Consider the following 13,124-nt stretch of genomic DNA (forward strand, 5'->3'; position numbering starts at 1 on the left):
AAGGGGAACTATCGTGAAGATGAAAATGTAATATAAGCTTCATCATACTGAAATAAGAAACTTTCTAAATATAATCAATTAAAAATGTTGTACCGTTTCTCAAATCAAAGTTTATTTTCACTATTTCTCGCTCAGCGTCTGTTTCTTTTCGTTCTCTCTTCATGAAGGAGTTGGGTATCAGATATTCATTGACTGTCAGATCCAATATATCTTCTTGGGGGGCTCTTTTTGCCTAGAAGATGTATTAGAGCTCACTCTATTAAAATCACCAGACACCAAGTCTCTCTACATGCAGAATTTGTGCAAAAGGCAGTGATTTTGTTTGTACTGGAATCCGTTATTTGAATGATCTGCTAGGAAAGGAAGCCCCCCTATAAAATATATTGGATCTAACCGTCATTGAATATCTGAAACCCAATTTCTGCATGAAGACAGAATGAAGAGAAGCAGATGCTGATAGTGAAGATAAACTTGATTATTTCAGAAACCACGTAGAGTTTTTAATTGCTTGTATTTACAAAGTTTCTTATTTCTGTATGATGAAGCTTATATTAATTTTTCACTTTTGCAATAGTAAGAGCACCCATTCCCCCACTGGCTGACCGAGCCAGTCTCTTCCTTTCCTTTCATGTTGAAGGTGAGGGACTTTGTGGACTTTAAAGGGGGTCTAAATCACCTAATATGAATTGGTGTAAACTTATTCAGATCAGTCTTCTTTTACAATTTACATAATATTTTCTGTTTTACATGGATTCTGAGATCTGGCAGACATCTGTTGAGCTGAAGCCGTGCCTAGCAGTATACAACTGTCTTTGAAAATTGTCAGTGGCTTTATCTATGCAATTTCTGGATTCAGTTAACCCTAGGGTAGCTAGCTTCCAGTTGAGTCAAAATCCTGCTATTCGTTGTCTAAAAACTGCTAATGTAAAATAAATGTGAATTGCAGAAGTGCTCAGGGGTGATTAAGGTTACTTCAATTCTTTTTTTGGGCTCAGAACCCCTTTTTCTGTAAATAGCAGGATATCGGTCTCATTACTGTAGTTTGAAGCTATAATTAAAGGGGAACTCCAGCTTCCAAAGTGTGAGCACTTTTGCAATGTAGATTTTTTTTTTTTCTCTACTTTGTGGTTTAAAGAGGTGGTTCACCTTTATAAGGTAACTTTTATTATGTTATAGAATGACCAGTTCTAAGCAAATTTTCAACTGGTTTTCATTATTTATTTTTTATAGATATTTACATTCTGACTCTTTGCAGCTTTCAAATGGGCGTTGCTGACTCCCTTCTAAAAAACAAATGCTCTGTAAAGCTACAAATGTATTGTTATTGTAACTTTTTTTTTAAAAAAAAGTTTTTATTTTTCAGTTTTACAAAAAAAATGCATAAAGTTAGAGAAAGGAAGAAGGAAAGAAAGAGAAAGAAGAGAGAAAAAAAAGAGTAGTCTCAAGGGCTAACCTGTACCCTACAGGATGCGTTCAACACATGTTTTTACATCTGTAACATCCCACTGAACCTTTTACCTTTCTTGAGCCATTACCCATGCCCCCCATACTGCATCAAACTTTCGGGGACACCCTCTAGCAATATATGTACGTTTCTGCGTTGTAAGGGAGTCATTAATCCGCTGTTTCCAGAAACTAAGAGTAGGGTTATTGTAACTTTTAATTACTGATCCTTCTATTCAGGCATTTCCTTTTCATATTCCAGTCTCTTATTCATATCAGTGCATGGTTGCTAGGGTAATTTGGACCATAGTTACCAGCTTGGTTAAGATGCAAATTGAATAGCTGCTGAATAAAAAGATAAATAACTCAAAAACCTTCAATAATTAAAAATGAAAACCAATTGCAAATTATCTCAGAATATCACTCTATACATCATACTAAAAGTTATCGCAAAGGTGAACAACCCTTTTAATATATTTGCATTTTAGACTTAAAATAGCAGGCTGTTGGCTCAACTTTACTCTGCAAACCATCCAGGAAGTGCATAGACAATTGGGATCGCTGACACTCTTTGCCCTCAAACCTAGCCGTTGAACTGAAGCCTACCTGTAGTATAAATCTCCCATGCTGTTAAAGATAAAAACTAATGTAAAGTCAAAAGTGCTTAGATGATGGGTACTAAGTTTTCATCGGTTTGTCTTTTTTTTAGATCCTCTATAAAGTATATATGCTTACTCACACATTTCAGATTTTTACCACTTAAAAAAGCACTTTATGGCCTGTTGTTGTTCTATGCATTTTATGTGGAAGTAGGAATTATGCTTATTCATACTGGTAAACTACTTAATAGGGTTTTTTTTTTTAATCTGTCTCTGGCAGTGTGCATGCTGCATAAAGGCTTTGTCTAGCAACAACTACTGATTACAATCCACACACACCAACGCTTTATTCTCCGTTTATAAATTATGAAGTATCTCTGAAGTATAATTGCCACATGGCTGAAGACTTTGCTTTTGCAGTTATTAATAAATTAAACATTGCCCTGTAGTCACAACTGTAACTGTTTTGGATTTTGTCTTTGCACCTAAGCAGCCATATTCTTCTTTTTCAGTAGACCCATGATGACAATAATTGGTTTCCTAGTTCTTCAGAGTGCTGGTGTCAAATCACTCATCCCCTGCATTCTGCTTTTTCTCTTGTTAAACATGATTCTATGGGGTAATGCTGAAGAGAATTGTACGGAAAGCCCAAATTACGCATTTTATTGAACAGCACAACATTATTCACCATTGCCCTGGTCGTAATTATTGCATTATTTTTAATGAGCTCTGTACAAGTAAAAAAAAAAAAAATGGCCTTATTGTCTGATACATGATCTATCGGTAAAGTATTCCACTTATTATTGTAAGCTTTACAAATATATAAAATGTTGTTTTTTCTATGCATAAGTCTATGTAAAACATTGCAATAAAATGGAAAAGAAATGGCATGGCTTATTTTTATCAGTACAGAATAGAAAAAACTATTTATTTATTATTTTTGTGTATATTTCAGACATTTGTGAAGCATTCCTAATAATCAGTCCATATTTTAGAATGGTAAAGTGATAACTTTGTATTGTTGCCTTGCAATAAGCATGTAACACATACAAGTGTGAGGGCCCTCTTTACCTCTTGTATTGGTTAGTTTGTATGTTTAATGTATACACACTTAGGGGCAAATTAACTTATGGTCGAATATCAAGGGTTAATTAACCCTCGATATTCGACTGCCGAATGGAAATCCTTCGACTCAGAATATCGAAGTCAAAGGATTTACCGCAATTCGTGATCGACCGATCGCACGAAAATTAGAACGATTAAATCCTTCAAACCATTCGTTTCGAAGGATTTTAATCCATCGATCAAACGATTTTTCTTCGACCAAAAAAATATTGCTAAGCCTATGGGGACCTTCCCCATAGGCTAACATTGACTTTGGTAGGTTTTAGGTGTTTGTTTTTAAAGAGACAGTACTTCGACCATTGAATGGTCGAACAATTTTTAGTTCGATTTGAAGGTTGAAGTAGCCAATTTGATGGTCGAAGTAGCCAAAAAAAACCATTCGAAATTCAAAGTTTTTTTTATTCTATTCCTTCACTCGAACTAAGTTAATGGGCCCCTTCCTTATTGTACAACTTGGCTGAATTTGTTGGCGTTTTACAAATGTGTGTTAATAATTAGACTGCTCTTCTGCCATGATGTCCCTAGTAGCAGTTTAAGGGACATGGCATATAGTGAGGTTTTTCGCTTGTGTTTAAATCTGTGCTACTTTGGGTGGCATGTCCCCCTAAAATTCTTACGAAAATTAAGTGCAACTTGCGTTTTCCCATTTGTGATTTACTTTATTGCCAGTGTAAAAACATATGCAGCATGTGTTCTCCAAAGTTGCCTTGTCTCTGGGGAGATTAGTTTCCTGTGGCAGCTCAGATTTAAACGTAAAACGACAAATCTCCCCATGTGCCAGCACCATATAAGTGTACCATGTACACTGCTTCATTCCTCATTATTCATATAGTCCTGACATGGAGTTTCCACCCCGAAAGCTCCCTCTCTGTGAGGGCAGCATAGCTCTTATTAGGAGAATTTTGAGGCCCAAATAATATTGATTCCCTTAATTGGAGTGTGGGCTCTGTTAGCCCAAACCTTTGCTTGGTGAAACTGGTTGGTGAAACAATTTCACAGTGACAGGTGCCTTTAAATCATGGGAAATGCCCAAATGCTGCTGTGTCTACATATGGATCAAATTCGCCATCTAAAAACAACTTTTGTCTGCTACAGGAGATTGTGATCTGTATTAATAGTGTATATTGTATATAGTTTAAACAAAAAAAACTATAAACAGGATGCACCTTAACACGAGCACATTCCGTTGGACATGATCTTCAGGTTCAAGAGGAGGGTTGTGGGTGTACTCCTAAGGCCATATAAAAACATATTTAAATACAATAATCCCTGCAGGTGGCAGGGGAGGATCTAGTCCACAGATTGAAACCAAGGATTTATATTTTGATCACAGGTAAACAGGTTAGGGACCGCCGTATGGGGTTTACCTTAACGTGGTATGGCGGCTTACCAATTTTATGATCATAACTTTGTAACAAAAAACCCTGTTTTTCTTCTTCTTTTTTTTAGACAGGGGATTATTGTATTTAAATATGATTTTATATGGCCTTAGGAGTGCACCCACAACCCTCCTCTTGTACATGATAAATCCTCCTTGACCTATCTTCATTTGATATGGTTGACCATTCACTTCATCTGCAAAGTCTTCATTCAGTTTGGTATATACAATCAGGCTGCATACTGGCTCTCTTTTTTTCCCTATGCTTATGATAATGAAAATATATTTATCACCTCATTCATTAACAGCTAAAATATTGAGGTTAAAATCTCTTAATTGCCTCAAAGTATTATCCACTAAATCAATGCCATCTCGAACACAAAAACTAAACGGATCACCTTTCCACCAAAACCTGCTGCTTGGTCCATTGATTTAAGTGTTTACCAGTCTCTGGTAAAATTAAGAATTCATAATTGAAAAAAAAAACAAGCCTGTGTGTAAGAAGCCTTCAGAAGGTCTGTCAGCAGGGATGGTAACTATGATTTTTTTTTTAACAGAACATGAAATAGGGCTATAAAGAGAATAATTTAAAAGATTTAGAAAACCTCAAAGCAGATAAGAGAAATGTATATTGTCAGAGTTACTTATCAATCATCAGATTTTAATTATTCTTCTTTTGTAAGCCATGCATGAATCTAACAAATGCACTTACATATGATAGGAGCCATGTAAATCAAGATCTGTTGTTTGTCTGTTGCAAACATTTAATGTATTGGTACAGCATATGGTAGCCTTTGCATCTAAAAGTCTAATAGTAGATTTGACTCCATATTATATTATTATATAACATAAGTCCCTTTGGAGGCTTGGTGTGTGCTCTTTTTACCAGCTTTCTGATATAATAATAGTGTTGTTCTTTGGGTGAAATAAGTGAGCAACCAGGTGTGCTGTGCTCTTGAGAAATGCAATGCTGATTTGGAAAGTTTAGGGCTTACATTGACTTCCAGTCCATATCTTCAGCAGCTTACAGTACTTGGTGAGTAACATAGTAAGTTAGTGGCATGGGCTGGGCAGCAGTCAGTGTTCTTGGGCTCTGTGTTAGTAATGGAGGGAAGCCAGGAGACAACCTGTGTGAGCTCAAAGTAGGACCCTCTACTTCCAAGGTCAACTCCCAGCATCCTTCAGTAGTTGAGCATCAGCTGGGGACTGCAGCCCACACCCCAGCACTATGTTAGCTGCCAGTTAGCTGGTATAGGTATTCTGACAGTCACACATGACAGTCACACAGCACTAGATGGATCAGCAATGCTATTGCCCCGTGTATGATTGCCTGCAAGGGACAAGGCGGCAGATTTGGGGATCGGTGCGTTTATGTATATCGCACCCGCAGCAGCACCCTGGAAAGAACATCCTGGTAGAAACTCAGGAACACCCAGCCAGGCAAATACATGAGGGTCACCAGTCCCATGAAGTTGAGCGGGTAAGAGGAGTAGTCCCAGGAGCAGGCATTGCAGGAGCGGAGCGCCAGTCCCCACACGAACTCCCAGGTGTACACGAAGGAGATATAGACCGGCAGCCGCTTCCAGGCCACCCACCCCCGGCCGAATCTCAGGTACAGATAGAGCTTGTCCACCACTAGGCTGCAGCTGCCGTACATGAAGAAGGACCACAGGGACGTGTGGCCGCTCAGAGTGCTCTCCGTTCTCTCCAGGGCATTGAATATGGATGTGAAAAAGACTTCGTCCAGGAATCCGTGCATTCCAAAGAAGATGAAGCGCAGAAGAAGCGGCAGCCTGTGATGGACTGGGGGGACTAAGCCGTCGGTCTTGTCGTGTCCCGGTTCCCGGGCCGGACAGTAAGAAAGCCGCAGGAAGCGGCGGAGGAACACCTGGGAGTGATAGACTGCGAGTCCGTACTGCAGAGCCAGCTCCAGGGCACTAAGCGGCCTCTCGTTGAGCAGAGTCTTGCGGAGGAGGATGTGCAGGCCGGCGGCCACAGACGGATAGAAGACAAAGTGGAAAGCCAGCGAGTTATGCGGGAAACTCTTTCTTTGCAGGTAGATCTTCTCCAGCGCCAAGTGGGCGAGGGCATGCAGCAGGCAGCGGGACGGCGAGGAGAAGCCCAGCAGCTTGTAGTCCTGGCTGTGAGGGAAGAGACGGGCGCAGGAGCTCAGCACATCCAGGCTCAGGCCGTGCATGCCATAGAAATACAGCCGCATCCATGTGGGCAGGGGCTGCTGGACACCAGTCTGGGTGCCATTGGTTGCAGGTGGCGGAGCCTTTGACCGAGCTCTCACCATATGCCGTCTCCATGCGCTCTGGCTCCTGCCCATAGTGCCGCGGCTGAGAGGAGATGGAGTGCCGGCTGTCACAGCTGCATCATTCAACCTGCAACATGGTACAGTCCTCTCTCACTACGCGCTCCTCCTTATACGTGCCACCGCCGCCGGGTTTTGTCTGTGCCACAATTCACAGCCCACCCCTATAGCATCACCTCATGCACTCTAATGAGCTCTCCTGCAGCCCCGAACACTGCCTCTTCACTTCATGGGGACGCTTCCAAAATGGAAAGGCACGGGTTATGCCGAGAAAAGGACAAATCCACACTAATAATACTGGAGCATATTTCATTTGTCTAACCGAATTACTATAATTGCACAATAGTGTACTTGCTGTGCCACCACATACACTGATGCAGTTGGCTGTAAAGGCAGCTCCCCTCCTGTATCTCCCACAATGAGCATGGCTCAGGCAGGGGCGCTCCACCAATGAGGCAAGTTGAGACACTCAGGCAGCATCGCCCCCCTGGTTGCTGCTCCTGGTAACTAAGAACCGAATTTCCATTTTTCAACCCAGAAATTCGGCTCTTCTACTGCAGAGAGCACAATTGCGCCCTCTGCAGTAGCAACATGGACCGGCTTGACCCCTTCTGGCGCCACATGGACCACCCGGTCAGAAACGGAACTAGACGCGCAGCCGGGCCCCCGCCCCCCTCCGTACACCCAGAACTGGCCGGGAAACATGCGGCGGGCGGACTGCCGGGGGGCCCTGAGGGGGTGCGGGCCCTGGCCCGCTTGCACCCCCTGTAGTTCCCCCCCTGCACCCGGTGCTGAAAAGGTGAAGGGTGGGGGGTAGCAAAAGGAAGGTCGCCTCAGGTGGCAAAATGCCCAGGATCGCCCCAGGGCTTATGGCAGATATAGCAGCCAGTAAGCCCATAGAGTGCCCCTAGAGTGAGCCCCAGCCCTGTGTAGTACACTGAAATAACAGACAAGTGCAACACAGATGTGCCTCCAGTACCTTCTGACTGGGCAGGACTTCTCCAGCAAGACTAGAAGACACTGTAAGTACTTGAACCTGCAGCTGCTTAGGATGTTTAGTAGTGCACCATGAAAGCACGCAGTCCGGGCAAGCAATTGTTTTATTTCATGTCTCCTGTTTTCCTGAGATTTAGGGGTGCTTTAAAATAACTTTAATGTGGGGCCCTTTAGCTTCTAGTTACAGTGCAGGTATTCCTACATAGAACAAGACAGCCCACTAAATAGTGGTGAAACATAGTTTAAGGGTGACTTTATTTGTTGGTCAACTGTGGAACACTTTCCTCAGTTTTGAATGTCCAACTGACAGAAACACCATCTGCCTTAAGGTGGCCATACACGTTAAAATCCACTCGTTTAGTGAAGTCGGCAAACAAGCAGATCTTTCCCAGATATGCCCAACAAAGGCTGGCCAATATTGAGTTAATCCAAACGTTCGACCCTAGGGCCAAACAATTGGATTATTACAAAGGAAATGGGCGCTGATGGGTCGTAGGACTACATAAACTAGCCAATGTGGTCCTCGATTGCCGGAAAAATCAAACCTGCCTGATCGATATCAGGCCGACTTTGATGTAGTTGGCCAGCTTTAATATGTTGAAATATATAGACAAATAATCCCTGTTTGGTTTAAATGGGAGGGGACTATTTACTAGCAGGCCCAGACTGGCAATCTGTTGGTTCTGGCAAATGCCAGAGGGGCTGTCAAAACATGCCATAGAAAGTCAATATTTAGTGGGCTGGTGGGGAGCTGATTGGACCTTTCTGTACTTGGAATGCCAGGGCATATTTTGACTCCCAATCTAGACCTGCTTACTTGAATACCTTAAACTGGCTATAGATGCAAAGATCCATCGTTCGAATCCTCGAACGATCGGACTTCCCCATCTCCGGACCTCCCACTAACCATTCCGATCAAATAAAGTAGTAAAAGAACAAATCAGCTGATGTTCTGCCCCTGACAAAGATAGTGACAGAAATCTTTTAACCTGTCCAATCGACCAAATGACCGATCTCCGTGGGACGAAAAATGTCGGGACTCTCCACACATGGTCCGAAAACAGCACAAATCCTTGATTCGTACGATCGGATCTTTACGTCTATGGCCAGCTTTACACACAGAGATTCGGTTTAATTGCAGGAAAATACAGAATAAGGCATTTTCCTACAATTATGCTGGATCATCGTGATTAATGGGATTTACTTATGCCAATTCAAATGTCAGTGAAGAGGATGGTATATTTGAAAGATTTGTTGTCTGTGGTAGCACAGATTTACTGTGGACAACAAACCTTGTCTGCCATCAACCTAAAGCTTATTATTAGTGCAAAGTCAAAGTCAAAAATAGACACTGCATCAGGCTGGAGTTTTAGTAAAGTGCTGTCCAACTTTTGTGGTACAGAGGGCTGCCATTTTTCTGGGCTATGTGGCGGAGGGTCAATAATGGAAGCCAGTGTTGACCGCTCTCTCTTTTTATACCACACCCCAGGGCTGGAACTAGGGGTAGGCAGAGTAGGCGGCTGCCTAGGGCACCATCATTAAGGTGCGCACTTTAAAACATATTTATTTTTTAGGGTTTTTTTTTTTTTTTATTTTCGTTGTTTTTTTTTTTTTTAAAGTAATTATTTAATTATTTATTTCCGGGCTGATCCTACTGCCTCGCTCTCACATTCCCTTCCCCTCACCTTCTCCCTCTGTCGGCAATTTACTGCAGCTGCCCGGGTTGCGCATCGCGTCTCACGATGCGTATGCAAGGCACGTCAATGACGTCACTGACGTCAACTAGGCAGAGAGTTGTTGGCCTGGCCCTAGCGCGTTGTCATGGCTCAGGCTCAGCGCTCGCAGCAACAGTCCACATAGGTTGCAGGCACTGCCACCACTGAAGATTGGATTATGTGTACTGCGAAGGCCCCTGCTGCTGGCTCAGCCAGGTACAGATTTGAGGGCTATATTTTTTAATGTTGCTGCTGGACTGGCACAGGGTGGCAGTATAGATGACTGCTGGCACAGGGGGGCAGTATGGATGGCTGCTGGTACAGGGGGGCAGTATGATGGATGACTGCTGGCACAGGGGGGCAGTATGGATGACTGCTGGTACAGGTGGCAGTATGGATGACTGCTGGTACAGGGGGGCAGTATGGATGACTGCTGGTACAGGGGGGGCAGTATGGATGGCTGCTGGTACAGGGGGCAGTATGGATGACTGCTGGTACAGGGGGGCAGTATGGATGACTGCTGGCACGGGGGGCAGTATGGATGGCTGCTGGTACTTGCTGGCACAGATACATTGGGGCAATATAATGGCTTCTGGCACTGGTCTATGGGGACAATCGAGAAGGGGGAGCTAATTTTATGTGAATGAATGATAGCAGGTGGCACATTTATTAATTCTGAATATCTGGGCCTCTGGTGGGGCGACATGTGACTGTGCTGTGACTGAGGGTGGGGGCTGATGTGCTGAACCAATTAGGGTTATGTGTGGTCTAACTGGGGGTGGGGGCTGCTGTTTTGTGTGTGCTGTGATTATTCGGTTGTAAGCTTGGGCTGATGTGTTGCCTGGGACTGTTTTGTATGATTTATTATGAAAATATACTTTAAAATGCAAAAAATGCCAGATTTGCCTAGATTGAATAATAAGCTTTAAGATGTATTTAATGTACAGAGCTAAATATTTTTTCTAAATAAGGGCTGTTAATAAGAGTTCATTGTGCATTAACTGTAAATGATCAGGCTGTCCTTGTGACACTGGCTTTATTCATCTTTGTGCTGGGCTTGAAACCTCACTACTTGTAAGTTACCAATATGATGTTTGTGCATTTCAAATATTGACGCTGTCTTGTGATTCTGGGTATCAAGTTTTTATGCTTGCATTTCTCTATGTGTTATAATGTGTTTACCATTCAGATGTTTTATTGTGATGAATTAAAGTAGAGTGGTCAGATCAAATTCAATTTCAGATACATAGCTAAAACGTCCAGCGAGTAGAGCTGATCACTTCCATTCCCTTTAACCGCTTAGTTGTTCTCTGTACTTTCTCCATTTCATTACTGTCCCTTATATATTTAAATATAGTGATCATATCCCCCTTAACTGTCTCTTCTCCAGTGTAACCAAACCCAACTTGGCCTTTCGCCATAACTGAGCCCTTCCATTCCCTTTATTAGCCACTTTTGTTTATTTAAAAAAATCCTTTATAATTATAAGTGATTGTGTGTTACCTTATATTTGTTAACATTACATATTTATATAAACGAAAACTTTCATTCATTAATGTGTTGTACACTTTCTTGCCTTCTTTCTTTATTTAAATATCGTCATGGTAAGGTGGGAAATGGTAATGCTCGATGGGGGGGGCGCTAATTGAAGCTCTTGCCTAGGGTGTCAATCTACCTTGGCCCGGCCCTGCCACACCCTCTTTAAACCACACCCATGTTACCACAAGAACTTTTAAGACCATGTCCACATTAATGGTTGTAGCACACCAAAAAAAACAAATGGTTGGTACTCGCTGCAGGGATATAACTCATATGTTAAAAATTTAAGTCATATTAAAACATACCTTTCAATCCATATGCCTCCTCCTCCCCTGTGGATAGCAAAGCCCCCAGCACATGATTAAACACCTTATGCGCCCCTAACAACAATTTCCAAATACTAAATACTATCCTGCCAGGCTAACATCCCACAGGTAGTGTAGGACAGGCAGAGTATGGCATGCACAGCAGTTTAGGCCAGGCAGAGTATGGCATACACAGGGAGCATAGGCCAGGCAGAGTATGGCATACACAGGGAGCATAGGCCAGGCAGAGTATGGCACACACAGGGAGCCTAGGCCAGGCAGAGTATGGCACACACAGGGAACATAGGCCAGGCAGAGTATGGCACACACAGGCTGAGTAGGCCAGGCAGAGTATGACATACAGAGGGAGCATATGCCAGGCAAAGTATGGCTCACATAGGCAGAGTATGGAACACACACGGGGCACAGGGCAGGCAGAGTATGGCACACACACACAGGGAACATAGGGCAGGCAGAGAATGGCATACACACAGGGAGCATAGGACAGGAAGAGTATGGCACACGCAGGGAACATAGGGCAGCAGAGTATGACATACACTCAGGGAGCATAGGGCAGGAAGAGTATGGCACACACAGGGAACATAGGGCAGGCAGAGTGTGGCAAACACAGGGAGCATAGGGCAGGCAGAGTATGGCACACACATGGAGCACAGGGCAGGCAGAGTATGGCACACAAGGAGCATAGGGAAGGGAGATTATGACACAAACAGGGAGCATAGGGAAAGCAGAGTATGGCATACACAAGGAGCATAGGGCAGGCAGAGTATGGCACACATAGGTTGAGTAGGCCAAGCAAAGTATGGCATACAGAGGGAGCATATGCCAGGCAAAGTATGGCTCACATAGGCAGAGTATGGAACACACACGGGGCACAGGGCAGGCAGAGTATGGCACACACACACAGGGAACATAGGGCAGGCAGAGAATGGCATACACACAGGGAGCATAGGACAGGAAGAGTATGGCACACACAGGGAACATAGAGCAGGCAGAGTGTGGCAAACACAGGGAGCATAGGGCAGGCAGAGTATGGCACACACATGGAGCACAGGGCAGGCAGAGTATGGCACACAAGGAGCATAGGGAAGGGAGAATATGACACAAACAGGGAGCATAGGGAAAGCAGAGTATGGCATACACAAGGAACATAGGGCAGGCAGAGAATGGCATACACACAGGGAGCATAGGACAGGAAGAGTATGGCACACACAGGGAACATAGGGCAGGCAGAGTGTGGCAAACACAGGGAGCATAGGGCAGGCAGAGTATGGCACACAAGGAGCATAGGGAAGGGAGATTATGACACAAACAGGGAGCATAGGGAAAGCAGAGTATGGCATACACAAGAAGCATAGGGCAGGCAGAGTATGGCACACATAGGTTGAGTAGGCCAGGCAGAGTATGGCATACACAGGGAGCATATGCCAGGCAAAGTATGGCTCACACAGGTGTATGACATACACTCAGGGAGCATTGGGCAGGAAGAGTATGGCACACACAGGGAACATAGGGCAGGCAGAGTGTGGCACACACAGGGAGCATAGGGCAGGCAGAGTATGGCACACACAGGGAGCATAGGGCAGGCAGATTATGACACACACAGCGAGCATAGGGAAGGCAGAGTATGGCACAAACACAGTGAATGCCTTAGTTTACAGTCTGCATTTGAGGTGTAAACAATGCAGG

General features: G+C 43.7%; 1 protein-coding gene across 1 annotated transcript; it reads right to left on the minus strand.

The window, feature by feature from the left end:
- Positions 1-5,185: 5,185 nt before the first annotated feature.
- tmem229a.L (transmembrane protein 229A L homeolog) lies at positions 5,186-7,029 on the minus strand. The gene has a single exon (XM_018252585.2). The coding sequence runs from the start codon at positions 6,875-6,877 to the stop codon at positions 5,915-5,917; it is 963 nt and encodes a 320-aa protein (XP_018108074.1). The 5' UTR covers positions 6,878-7,029; the 3' UTR covers positions 5,186-5,914.
- Positions 7,030-13,124: the final 6,095 nt, after the last annotated feature.

Source organism: Xenopus laevis, chromosome 3L (assembly GCF_017654675.1).
Source record: "Xenopus laevis strain J_2021 chromosome 3L, Xenopus_laevis_v10.1, whole genome shotgun sequence".
NCBI classification, from domain to species: Eukaryota; Metazoa; Chordata; class Amphibia; order Anura; family Pipidae; genus Xenopus; species Xenopus laevis.

Excerpts from the sequence above, each read along its gene's own strand:
- tmem229a.L (XM_018252585.2), bottom strand. The coding sequence starts at position 6,877 with ATGGGCAGGAGCCAGAGCGCATGGAGACGGCATATGGTGAGAGCTCGG.